The sequence below is a fragment of the Pectinophora gossypiella genome, chromosome 6 (genome assembly GCF_024362695.1).
Source record: "Pectinophora gossypiella chromosome 6, ilPecGoss1.1, whole genome shotgun sequence".
Classification (NCBI taxonomy): Eukaryota; Metazoa; Arthropoda; class Insecta; order Lepidoptera; family Gelechiidae; genus Pectinophora; species Pectinophora gossypiella.
In genome coordinates, this window is record NC_065409.1 from 2,223,515 (window position 1) to 2,237,668 (window position 14,154).

The 14,154-nt window shown below is 38.1% G+C and overlaps 2 protein-coding genes across 2 annotated transcripts in view; one reads left to right on the plus strand and one right to left on the minus strand.

The window, feature by feature from the left end:
* The window catches only part of LOC126367291 (uncharacterized), a 177,944-nt gene that overhangs the window by 153,337 nt on the left and 10,453 nt on the right, over positions 1-14,154 (minus strand). The window lies entirely within an intron of this gene.
* On the plus strand, positions 1,526-6,689 carry LOC126367319 (uncharacterized). Its single transcript, XM_050010791.1, has 2 exons — positions 1,526-1,818; positions 4,719-6,689. The coding sequence occupies exons 1-2, from the start codon at positions 1,723-1,725 to the stop codon at positions 6,579-6,581; spliced, it is 1,959 nt and encodes a 652-aa protein (XP_049866748.1). The 5' UTR covers positions 1,526-1,722; the 3' UTR covers positions 6,582-6,689.

Genomic DNA, 14,154 nt, shown 5'->3' on the forward strand with positions numbered 1-14,154 from the left:
ACAGGCCTCCCCTCAATCAACCGGAGGGGGTATGGAGCATACTCCACCACGCTGCTCCAATGCGGGTTGGTGGAGGTGTTTTTACGGGTAATAGCCGGGACCAACGGCTTAACGTGCCCTCCAAAGCACGGAATCATCTTACTTTTTCGGACAATCAGGTGATTCAAGCCTGAAAAGTCCTTACCAAACAAAGGACAATCTCACAAAGTGATTTCGACAATGTCCCCATCGGGAATCGAACCCGGACCTGACGGATCGTGAGCCTAACGCTCTAACCACTAGACCACGGAGGCTGTTGACAAAAAAAAACAATTTGAAAAAAAAAAGTAGCCAGTGTCTTTACTATTAAAGAGTTTCTGCAACAGAAACATTCCTACTTTTGGAACATTTCCGGGTACAGCTCATCACTGGTCAGATGCCTATCATCTCCGCGCCTGCGCAATGCATTGGATAGCATACTGCAGACATCCGGCGGTAAGCAATTTGCCGTGCCGCCATCGCGTTGCCGCAGCGTGCGCAGTGCATTAGCTAACTCTTTGATGTTCTTCAATTGACTTACTGTTATAGGACAGGATTATACGTACTTAGTATCTACTTACCTAGGTAACTATGTTGGTTGCAAATGGACATAGAATTAAATTAATCACCATCTAATTTTATTTTAAGTTATATCTGTCATTTTCTTATCCGCCGAAAAGGAAAGGGACGGGTAATCGACAAGCATAAAATGTATAGAACACACGTCAATTTTAAGCATAAATATAAAACAACCGTCTAAAAATTTTACATTGGCCAATAACCCGACAGAATTAAGTTGACAGCACACGTCAAACAGCTTGCATACCACCGAGATACCTTTTTGATTCGCCGGGTTATTCATTCATTTACTCAAACAAACCATAAAAACGTTTAAAAAAATACGGGTAATATCTTCTTCTATTCAACCCTCGTGTCAGGGTTATTATTGAGCCGCCAAAGGCCCCTGACATGGCTCATGTAACGACTACTTACGGTACCAACGGCTTAACGTGTTTTCCGAAGTACGGATCATCTTACTTTTTCACAAAGTGATTTTTGTGATGTCCCCACCGGGACTCGAACTCGGAACCTCTGGATCATGAGCCCAACGATCAACCACTGGACCACGGAGGCCGTTACGAGTAAAATTACTCGGGTTATATAAAGTATTAATCATTATACCTAATTAAATTACGTATAACAATCAAGAAGAAAAGTTCATCAAACCAAACCTACTGGCGTTATTTAAACGGAACACAACAACACATTCTGTAGACACCTATAAGCTAATAAAAATCGGCTGCTGTGCAAACGGTAACCCTATTTTATAAACCATACTGTATCGAACGGCTTACACTTCGAACGATAACCCATGCAGAACCCTTGTAGTCGTTATGCGGATTTCACCGCTTCATTCATGACTTAAGAGTCATTTTGGATTGGCGGCCGTGTCAGTCGGATGAGGAGAGGGGCGAGACGATTCAAGGACATTCACCGCGCGCCGCGTTGCCGTGTTCACTTGTTTTGCAGTGTTATAACGTTAATTGTTGAAAAAACATGTGTTTTTAATAAAAACCGGTAAAGCGAATGCATTTAAGTGATATTATTCGTTCATGTGTTAATTAAGTATTTGTTTTACGTCCTACGATTACGTCATCGCCTCGTATAGTTGTATATTAGTTCATTCGCAGTAAAATTCGCAAAATGCCACAACAAAAACGCGACGCCGTTCACAGGTATTTTACATTCGAAGCTTCAAGTAACTACAGTCAATGCAAACTGTGCGGTAATAAGTTGAAAGTAAGTACTACTTACGATAGGTACCTATTTAATTTACCTGTTGAGTGTTTTGAAGTACCTATTGTAGTAGGTAGTTATTAAATAATAAATAAATAAAAATGTTTTTATTAAAGGTAAAAACCCAATAATTACATAATAAATATAATTGTATAATACAAATTACTTAAAGGTACAATAGTACCTACCGTCTATAACACAAAAAAATTAAAACAACACAAAATAAAGTTAGTACCTAATATATTAGGTATTTTTTTTCTATTAATGTGTACAAAAAGTGTAATCAGTCAAATAAAGGGTTTTTATTTTAGACGCGTAAGGTCTTGAGTTGTTAATTTTACATAACTATATTTATATTATTTAAATGTACATTGTTGTCATTGAAAAGTTATATAATTATAACGTATATTGTTTTTATTTTAGGGTTTATTTTTCTTCTAAAGTGTTTACTAGTCTAATAGTGCGTAACCGGTGTGGTATTAGTGCCCTTTCATATTTACCCGACTGCGGCAGAGCAAAAAGGAGGGTTATGCGTTTGACCGCTATCTATACTTATAATAAATCTGTAGAGAGGTCAATTCTGTACATTAAATATTTTTTCAAAATAACTATCAGGGGGTGATAAGTGGTCGATACTGATGCCAAAAATGCAATCAGTAAAATTTTTGTCTGTCTGTCTGTCTGTCTGTCTGTATGTTCCTTATAGAAACAAAAACTACTGGACGGATTTTAATGAAACTTGGTACAATTATTCTTCACACTCCTGGACAGGTTATAGTATACTTTTCATCACGCTACAATCAATAGGAGCAGAGTAGTGAAGGGAAATCCTTTTGTATGAAAAATCTAAACCACTCAAGTTAGACGTTTGAAATTTGGCATGCAGGTACCTTAGATATTGTAGAGGTGCACTAAGAAAGGAATTCCCGAAATTCCTACGGGAACGGGAATTAACGGGAAAATCCTTTTGTATGAAAAATCTAAACCACTCAAGTTAGACGTTTGAAATTTGGCATGCAGGTGCCTTAGATACCGTAGAGGTGCACTAAGAAAGGAATTCCCGACATTCCTACGGGAACGGGAATTAACGGGAAAATCCTTTTGTATGAAAAATCTAAACCACTCAAGTTAAACGTTTGAAATTTGGCATGCAGGTACCTTAGATACCGTAGAGGTACACTACATAAACATAAACTGCCTATATACGTCCCACTGCTGGGCACAGGCCTCCCCTCAATCAACCGGAGGGGGTAAGGAGCATACTCCACCACGCTGCTCCAATGCGGGTTGGTGGAGGTGTTTTTACGGCTAACACACACACTAAGGAGCGGAGCGGAGGTACACTAAGAAAGGAATTCCCGAAATCCCCACGGGAACGGGAATTAGCGGGAAAATCCTTTTGTATGAAAAATCTAAACCACTCAAGTTAGACGTTTGAAATTTGTCATGCAGGTACCTTAGGTACCGTAGAGGTGCACTAAGAAAGGAATTCCCGAAATTCCCACGAGAACGGGAATTAGCGGGAAAATCCTTTTGTATGAAAAATCTAAACCACTCAAGTTAGACGTTTGAAATTTGGCATGCAGGTACCATAGGTACCGTAGAGGTGCATTAAGAAAGGAATTCCTAAAATTCTCACGGGAACAAGAATTAGCGGGAAAATCCTTTTGTATGAAAAATCTAAACCACTCAAGTTAGACGTTTGAAATTTGGCATGCAGATACCTTAAGTACCGTAGAGGTGCACTAAGAAAGGAATTCCCGAAATTCCCACGAGAACGGGAATTAACGGGAAAATCCTTTTGTATGAAAAATCTAAACGACTCAAGTAAGACGTTTGAAATTTGGCATGCAGATACTTTAGTAAACTTAAAGCTTAGTTGCAACAGGATATTGCAAAATTCCCACGGAAACGGGAGTAAGCGGGAAAAAAACATTTGTATGAAAAAATCTAAACCGCGTAAGATAGATGTTTTCAATTCAATTCAATTAAATTATTTATTGCATTCCATGTAGTACAATGGGGTGTTACATAGGCATAGGAACTAAAACATGGACCCTGTAGGGCACAGCAACGTTGAAGGGAAGAGAGGAAGTGTGTATTAAAATTAAAACTCAATGAACAATCAATTTAAAAAAAAATCAATTCAATCAATTGATTCAGTCTAGCATGCATGTATACCTTAGTAAATTTAAAGTTTATTTTTGGCTGTATTTTGAAAAATGGGAGGTATTGGGAAAAAAATTGTATGAAAAAATCTAAACTGCATAAGTATGCACTCCCACACACACAAAGATCTCTCTCTTATATAAGACGCCACGCGGACGAAGTCGCGGGCAAAAGCTAGTGTATGAATATGTGTATGCACGTCTGTTCCAACGTAACTTCAAAACCACCTGTCAGAATTTTACAAATGAGGTGTCAATAGAAGCGTCTTGATTGTCTGGTAGTTAAAGGCTATGTGACGTTAAGCTAAATTCAATGTGGCGCCCTCAAGGGCACAGAAAGTGAGGCCGAAAAAAAAAAATTCGGTTGGTAGTGTATTGGGTATGAAATGAAAGGGCTTAATTTGCAAATTTCAAATATGTACACATTACTAAATTTTACGTGCGGGTTTTCTTGTATTTACTCGATAATGAATTGATAACATGACTGCTCAGACATGTTCCGGATAGGTTTTATTTTTACATTTTGCATAAAACACGTATCGTAAATACGTTATCTTAATAAATATGACCACAACATAATATTATAAAAATAGAGTTTAAAGTTTAGAGCATGATCTTTACGTAGTCGGGTTTTAGTTTTTAAACTTATATTTTATCAATTATTCTGTTAATTATCCAACTTAATGCTGTTATTTAGAAGAATGCACTTTTATAACCTTTGCATTTTTTTTGTAGGGGAAACATACCAGCAACTTGAAAAATCATTTGGCAGGGAAACATGTCAACACATACAAAGAAGTGTCAAACCTAAACAAAGCACGTAGACCACAGAAAGACAATACGAATAAACCTGATAATGTAAGAGCTCTGTGCGTGCAATTAGTGGCTGTATATGGTCGCCCTCTTGACATGATAGACGACGAGCCTTTTCAAAAACTATTGCGTTTAGCAGCACCCTCTATCTCCAAAGTTATAAACAAAGGAACAATTGAAAAAATGATACCTGAGGTTTCCTATAAATTAAAATTGAAGATTACCTCTGAAATTAATCAGAAACTGATCATTTTGAAACTAGACACGGTTATATGCGTAGAACGTAAGTTCCTTGGCATTAACGTCCAATACGTCAAGGACAACAAAATAGTGGTGAGAAATCTGGCGGTTTTGGAAATACATAGAAGTCCAACAGAAGAATATTTAACAGAGAGGGTCTTAGAAGTATTGCAAGATTTCGCAATACCGATAGAACAGGTTTATGCTATAACTACAGACAACGGCAGCAACTTGAAGAGACCGGCAATATTGATGGGAGGAAATTACTATGCAGAAGATTTTATGGATACGAAGGAAGATAATGATCAATGGGATATATTTGATGATGATGATATTGATGATAGCGAAGATGAAGAACAAGACATAGAACTTATAGCCGAACGATCACAATATTTTGAATTTTCTCACAATGCTATTTTACATAATCTTACACCTGACATCAAAACGGGGTTCAGAATCCGGGGAATGTTGTGCGCGGCACATACCCTACAAATTACTATTAAAGATGCTATAAATGAAAACGGCAAAGTGCAACACATATTAGAAATGGCTAGAAGAGTTGTGAAAATTCTACGCAACACATTCAACAAAAACGTAATAAAGCAGGCAAATTTACGGGCACCAATTATCGACTGTCCTAGTAGATGGACATCTACTTTCACCATGTTAGTGCGATTAGCCTCACTCCGAACTTTATGTGAAAATATTGACGAAGTGACTGAAATTATTTCGTCTACATTCTGGTCTGAAATAGATGCCTTAATAAATTGCTTAGAGACTCTTTATAAATGCTCTTTAGTTGTTCAAAAAAAGCAACTAACTGTTGGGGATTTCTTCATCACGTGGTTGAAGTGCAAGACACACATTGAATGCATAAAACATCATCTTGCAGAAAGCATTCATAAAGCAATGGAGATAAAAGAAAAGGGCCTATTGGAATCAGATATTATTTTGGAAGCCCTTTACTTAGATGGTCGTTTAAACGTTGTCCTAACGGACGAACAGAGTCAGAGAGCTCAATGCCTTCTGAAGCAAACGTGGTTGCAAATACAGATGCTGAATCAGTCCAGTTCATCAGCAACAAACCTAAAAATACCAAGTCCCACGCAACCAGGCACCAGCAACATCCAATCTCATCAAATTGAAAGGATTGATATATGTGTTGAACCGTCTACAGACGACTCGGAGAACTGCCGGAAAAATGATTTGTCAAGAATTCAGGATATGCTGGACAGAAAAGAAATGTCTCGAAAGATGAGCACTAGAGAAGCGAGTTCTTTTGAAGAAGGTTTGCTAGAATTTAGAAGCTCACCAAGATTAGCACTAGATACCGATATAATTCGTCACTGGAACGTCAACACTGCTGCTAATTCCGACATCGCAATGGTCGCTAACACCGTGATGGCAACTCCTGTAACTCAACTTTCAGTAAAAAGACTACTCTCATCATTAAAATTTATACTAAGTCCTCTAAGAAACGATTTACCACGAAGTTTGTTACAGAATATTTTACTCTTAAGGTCTAATAAAGACTTGTTAGAATAGGTATTAACTTCACCTCCACCAACCCGCAATGAAGCACCATGGTGGAGTATAGTCCATGCTTCCTCAGGTTGATTGAGGGGAGGCATGTACCCAGCAGTGGGACGTATATAGGCTGTTTGTTTTTTTTATGTTTATGTATTAAATATATAAATACATAATAATAATGTATAATTTTTGGCTCTCAAATAATTGTTATGGCTGTCAGACAGCATTAGTCTGGTTTTAAACGGATATCTATACCTCTAGTTTCATTGATGCAACATAATAAATACTGTCGTATTGAATAAGCCTATTGTGTTATTTTCTAAACTAACAGCTCGCATATAAAAGTTATTAAATTAACAGTCACGACAGGGTTTCCTATTCGGAAAGAGTTACCTATTAATTCGGTGCCAACAAAAAGTTACTAAACTATTCAATGAGTTTTTGTAAAGCAACGTCTATAATTCAAATTAAAAAAATATGCCCCAGCAGTGAGGACTTTAATGGGCTGATGATGATGATGACGACTATAGGTTTCAAGCACAAGCACTACTTCTTCTGCAAAAAAGGACGCTACTGATGATTTAAGACTGCAAGAAGCATGTTTATTCGCTTCGTTTATCTTTGACAGACTAGCACAATCTAAGCCTAAATCTTTTAATCGCATCTGTCTGCATAACGTATTCATTACGTTATGTAAAACCCATCTGCAGCGAAGTAGCTAATCTAATATCACAGGCAACACAAGCGCAGGCGCATCCATTAATCTGTTAATTGACGTGTAAACTCTCAATAAATTGAAGACTATGTATAGTTCCGGATTTCATGCGCTCGGACATTCCATTGAGTTAGGGTTGGAGTGATGGCTTCAATAATTAATATTCAATACAATTCAATTTCATACATTGAAATATTGATATTCAAAAGTCGTAAAGTACCTAGGTAAACGCAGTTTTTTATTTACATTAATGCAATCCTGACTCTAGATCACAAATTCGGGATCTCGTCTAGTTCATAAAAAAATGTAAAATTAGGAAAACTATGAAAAGTGCTTGTTTGTGACAGTGAGATAAATTAAAACAAAAAAAAGTATGTATTCCTCAATATTCATAACTAACTGTACCCCAGGAGTGTTGGCAAGTTTTATTACGGAAATCAGCATAATCAAAACAAAAAGTATAACTAAAGGAGATTCGCCCAATCCCGTCAATCTCGAACGGGATCTCGTCATATTATTAGGGATTGATCCCGAAAAATTAGACGAGATCTCGTGAGATCGGGATTGCATTCCCTACTTTACATATCGTCCTTTATATAATATCCTTTTGGAATAATCACATTCTGACATCAGAATTTTGCCCGCGAAGACCGGGATTTCTTTCAATTAATTTCATTCGTGGTAACTAGCGTGTCCGCAGGGTTTTGTTAACAAAAACACATCCAAATGTGATTTTTCAAAGACGCTTACGTAATTTATTATAAGGCGACATCCGCAGTCTAGTTTATGCACATACAAAATTTAGAACAAGTCGTGGCAACCCTACCAGTAAGATTAAACTGAAGATATTAATCATACTTGATACTTACTAATAAAATTATATAAATAAGGAGATAGGTACTTGAAAAATTATCGCATGTTAATAAGAAAGAAAATACGTACTTTGTGGTCCCTAGTTTGGACATTACAGGCTGATCATCTGATTGTCCGACAGTAAGATGATCCATGCTTCGGAAGGCACGTTAAGCCGTTGGTCCCGGTTACTACTTCCTATGCTATGCTATGTAAGTTGTCGTTACATGAACCATGTCAGGGGCCTTTGGCGGCTCAATAATAACTCTGACACCAGGGTTGAATAGAAGAAGATATTACTCGTATTTTTTTAAACGTTTTAAGGGTTTGTTTGAGTAAATGAATGAATAACCCGGGCGAATCAAAAGTGAGCTCAATAGTGACCCTGACACCAGGGTTGATGTGGTTGGTACTCTACCTCACAGCCCACACAATAGAAGAAGAATAAGAAAGAGGTTTCTTGCTTCAATATCCATCGAAAATAACGTTGATTAGGTCTTTGGTCTCCCCAAGCACGGGTAGTACTATAAAAGTAAAATCAGCTTTAATTATTATTAGTATTTTTACGAGAATTTCACTTATCCTGCCTACTATTAAATCTCGAATCTACTCAGTTAATTGGTCATTAGAGAAGAGGGTCGGCCACTAGATGTTATCATTTATCATACAGTCACGTCTCGCGTGTGACCGCGTGGGGAGGCGTGTGGTGGCGTGTGACAGATTGCACAGATTATATCTGTAGGTCAGTTCGGTGAACTACTTAGAACATACCTAGTAACTGTAATAGAGTTGACAGCGCTACAAGTATTTAGAAGACAGATGGTAGCCACTATGAAACCATCATTAATCAACCGGAGGGGGTATGGAGCATACTCTCCATTGCGGGTTGGTGGAGATGTTGGGTAGTCAAGCCTCCGAAGACCCCAGACTTAGCTTAACGACTATTAACGTATCTCAAGGGCGCGAAATGAAAGCTACTAAACTCATCCCAAGCCTGACCTCTCGACAATGCTCAACTTTGTAGTTTGGTACCAATAATACTATAATTGGAGGGTTAGCCAAGTTGCGAACGATTTCGTAAAGCGACGCGACAGTGACAGCGATAAAAAAGTATAAGTTAGGCTAGTTTGCAGCTAGTCAAATCAGTTACTAGGTTAAATTAATCTCCTCCCTCACCGATGTAATGCTCGGAAATGTAACATTACATTGCAGGCGAATGTTCGCGGTGAGGGAGTACCATAACGTATTTATATGTAATTAAATTATAATTGTTAGCGAGGTATGATGTGATTAGAACTGTAACCCTGAGTGGCAAGCGGAAGGAATAAGATAACCCATCATACTGTACTGGCTGGCGGTATCCGTTTATTGGGCCAAGGATGTTCGGTTGCATGCCCATGCGCAGACTATTATAGTAATTAGATCAATTGGAGATGTTTACGTTGCTGTTAGTCGGTAATTATGGGGGTTTTTGGAAGGAAATTAGCTACGTAAGCATGTAGCACCAGGCCGTCACTTATCAACAGGTCAGATTAGAACGGCCTCTGTGATCCAGTGGTTGAGCGTTGGACTCACGATCCGGATGCCCGGGTTCGAATCCCGGTAGGGACATATCACAAAAATAACTTTGTGATCCCTAGTTTGGTTAGGACATTACAGACTGATCACTTGATTTTCCGAAAGTAAGATGATCCGTGCTTCGGAAGGCACGTTAAGCCGATCGTCCCGGTTACGTGAGCCATGTCAATTGCCTTTGGCGGCTCAATCATAGCCCTGACACCAGGGTTGATGAGGCTGGTTTTCCACCTCACAACCCACACGATAAGAAGAAGAAAAGGCCAGGACTGAGTACCCACGCGTCATCGGACATTTTTGTTACCTACAACGCGCAACGCTCCAGGTGATAAGTGACGAGCCGTATCGCAGTCTATAACGTTATGGATTATTAGCATTGGCAACAAAAAAACAGCATCACTTCTGTATCCCCAAGGGGTAGGCAGAAGTTAATAGTACACTCCTCGCCAGCTATGTTTAATTCCCATGAAAACGACACGAGCCCATTGACATTAACCGGGCACAAAATCTGGAAACAAAGTGACATGAATTATCTATGATCTGATTTTAAACTGACTTTCACTGTGAGGTCGCAGGTTCGAATCCAGCATGATTTTAGAAATCGTTTTTCGAATTCATGTTTGGATCATAAATGATTATCACATGTTCAGCGGTGAAGAAAAACATCGTAAGGAAACCCACATACCCGAGAAATGTGTTTCGGAGGTATGTGACCGAACTTGTATTAGGCTGGTTTTCCCTTCGCGGGTTCGAAGGTCAGACGGGCAATCGCTTCTGTAATATGTAAAACTGTGAAAACGGGATAACGCTATGGAGATGATGAGGTATAGAAAAGACACTCCCGCACCAATACTGTCTTGGAACGAGCTTGAATTTAAACTCATAAAGTCGAATTTAGTGGTTTTAAGCCCGAACCGAGCCGCGCACAGCCTTCACGATTCAGATCTTAACTATTTTCGGGGGGTGAGGTAAATATAGCACAGACGCTTGTGGGGATCGGAGAGTAGCCTACGTAACCTAGCTATAACCTAGGTATACCTACGTAATATTATTCCATATTCTATGATGCTACCAAATTTTCTGGCTTTATGCTTTAATTCTCTCGCGCCTGCACGCTCGGGTTATCGTGTGCTGCCATCTGTGACATTTGCGGAGGGGAATGATCGTCAGTTGACAGGTTAATGATCTAAACGCCGGGTAATGACGAAAATCTACTAAATACAAAGTAAAAACCGCTAAGTTGGCAGGTGAAAACCACTCAGATTCCAGAGGGTAGTTTGGAATTTTTCAATAGTGAGGACTTCCTTGTAGCTCTGCTCACACCATTAGGAAGTACGGTCTCAGGTATGTCTGTCTGGAGAGTTTTGTGATTGTTTTTACTAATAACATTATCGAGGAAGTGTGCTATCATCAATGTATACTTACTGCGAAGAATAAATTACTAAAGTCAAGGCTGTATGGTCCTGAGATCTTTGCCTGCATTAGTTAAGGCGAATTTAAACAAAAACAACCGATATGCTTTGGACACTTCTATTTGAAGTAGGTAAAGATTGTAATCAAGATTTTGTTTTTACGTGGTTTTTACCTAGATTAAAATGCTTAGAGTAATACCTGAGGACCTATTCTGTTGATACCTAGATACGTTTGTTCAATTTGCATTTTCCGGACAGATATTTTAGAAGCATTTAATATTTTGCCGGTTTAGTTTAACGCCATACATTCTATATTAGTAATTGATACAATTTTGATGGTCATAATTGTAAACTGGAGTAAGTAAACAAGGTGAAGTTATTTCCTGAGGAAATTCCGGTTTTTAATCTTATTAAATAAGGAACTAAAATTAAATACAGTGCAGTGACCTTTTCAATCCATTTTGTTTGATATATCGTATCAATTTTGAATTGGGGACGGATACACCCACGTTGTGTTTTATCCACAATTTAAAAGCAAAAAATATTTTTTTCAATTAATTTAAAAGAAATGAATTTTATCGTTACTTGGTGGATCATTTAGGAGCGAAAAATCTCTCTCTCTCCTTGGCATTTATTATTCCCATCTGATGGTGGGGTCTGCCTTCTTCGTACTTATGTTCCACTTCGCTCTATCAGACTATGAGTGAGATTAGGAGCGATAAATAATTATTGTAATAATCGTTTTCGTGAATGGTTGCAGTAGCTTGACGTCGGTTACGATTGGACAAGACTTCGCAGTAAAATCTTTTGCGGTAAGTACCTACAGTTTTTCGATGTAACGAAACAGCGGAGTAACAAGATATCTATATAAGAAGGCGTCGCAGTATGGTGAAGAAACAAAATTCGATATTGCTAGGGCTTTCGCACGAAAGAAGGAAAACCGTCTTCGTTGGCTACGCTTCCGAGCAAATATACTTAGATTGTTTTAATAAAACATTAAAGCAATTCTGGGTTAACCCATAAGGTTCACATTAGATCGATCTGAAGCAAATCTCAAGTAATCTAATATTAATGCATATCGGATATTTCACATCTGAATGGCTGAGTGGAATGCGTTTAGATGCAATATCCAGCCAGAGCACAATCTCGACAGATATCCGTTCAATAGCGGCGCTGCGCCGCGCCGTATCATTTTCAACGGTTTTTCGTCCGTTCCATAAACACAGAGCAGGACTTAGACAACATAGGGGTCTAAGGGTGGTATTAATAAACTAATCTCAGCTGAGACTGCCCTTAAGATCATGCTGAAGTCTCTGTTTTATACGAGAACTTAACATTGACATGATCTTGAGGGCAGTCTCGAAGTTGAGATTAGTTTATTAATACCATCCTACATTTCTTTTTAATTCAAAATGGCCGACATTGATCACAATCTCCGATGGTAAATAACATGGCGGTAATAATTTAATATAATAATACAGGTAGGTAATAATATTATTTTGTACCTAGATTGCTTATTGTTCGTAAGATTTTGTTTTTAAATAATCATTTCGTTCTACAATGAAAATCAAGTCATACCTGTGCATTGATTTGTGGCACAAACATCTCTCTGGATTCGCCCGACGGTAATCATAATCGATTTAGTCTATTTTAACGGTTAAATAATCAATTAAACCGATTATTTTTTTGGTACGGTAAACAACGTTGCAAGTCAAACAGAAAGAAAAATGCAGAACAAAAGTACTTTGATCTATACAGTTCTTCAGAATCAAGTAACTAATTGATTACCCTACATCAATGGATTATTTCATCGAAGAATATAACATAACTGTTAAAGCCATAACAAGTGATCTTGGGACTTAGGTCCTTATTAAAAAGATAGAAAACGGTCACGCGTTCGACCATTCCTAACTACTGTCTTCATGACTTACGAGCATTCGTTAGTGTAAGATTACAAATTGGATTTCGAGCATTGCATTCACAATCACTCGCCTGCATTAATGTTACAAGTTGTAAGTATCAAGATATTAGATAGATTGTGTTGACAGATTTTCGTTACATGTAATGCTCGACGTTACAAGTTGTAAGTATCAAAATATTAGACAGATGGTGTTGATAGATTGTCTACTGTAAAATGATACTGTAGACTGTAAAATTATATAATAGACATTGTGTAATATAAAAGGACGCCACACACTAAAAACAAGACAATAACATCATCAAATTTTTTCACAGGATAATTACAAAAAAGCATACTTATAGGATGTTCATTAGAATGATCATAAGGTGGTGGCGGACGTCCTGAGATAAAAAGGAACTCAGTACTAATCGCGGCGTGAACCACGACCGTGGTATTGGCCCCGATTCCTGCAGACACCGCCTTATTTTATTTTGTTATATCCGTCATTTTCATATCCGTCGAAAAGGAAAGGGACGGATGATTCACAGCTCTTAATTTTAGGAAGAATGAGTAAATGAATGAATAACCCGGGCGAATCAAAAGGTACGTCGCTGGTATGCAATCCATTTGACGTGCTGTCTACTTAACTGTGTCGGGTTATTGACGGATGTAAAATTTTTAAACGGTTGGTTTAGATTTGTGCTTAAAATTGACTTGTGTTCCATAAATTTTATGCTTGTCGATTACCCGTCCCTTTCCTTTTCGGCGGATAAGAAAATGACAGATATAACTTAAAATAAAATTAGATGGTATTTACAGGAATTAGCACCATTATGTGGACCCTGCTGGGTGAGGTACGAACGTCATGTTCCATAAATATACGTTACATTACATTACATGTGGGTATTGCGCTCAGTTCTACTCCCTGGCTAATCAATGTATCTATCGGATTTGTAACATTTACATTACAAGCGAATACTCGCAGGTGAAGGAGCAGCCCAAGGCGAACAAAATGGCAATTCATTTTTCAACGTAAACATGATAAATGTTTGTATAAACCAGAAGTTATTCAGTTGAACGACACGATACCGCAACGAATTTGCATCTCACTGGAATGCGCCGTGACTGCAACAG

Coding starts and splice junctions, on each gene's coding strand:
- LOC126367319 (XM_050010791.1), top strand. CDS start 1,723: ATGCCACAACAAAAACGCGACGCCGTTCACAGGTATTTTACATTCGAA. Junction 1,819..4,718: donor TGTGCGGTAATAAGTTGAAA/GTAAGTACTACT, acceptor TTTTTTTTGTAG/GGGAAACATACCAGCAACTT.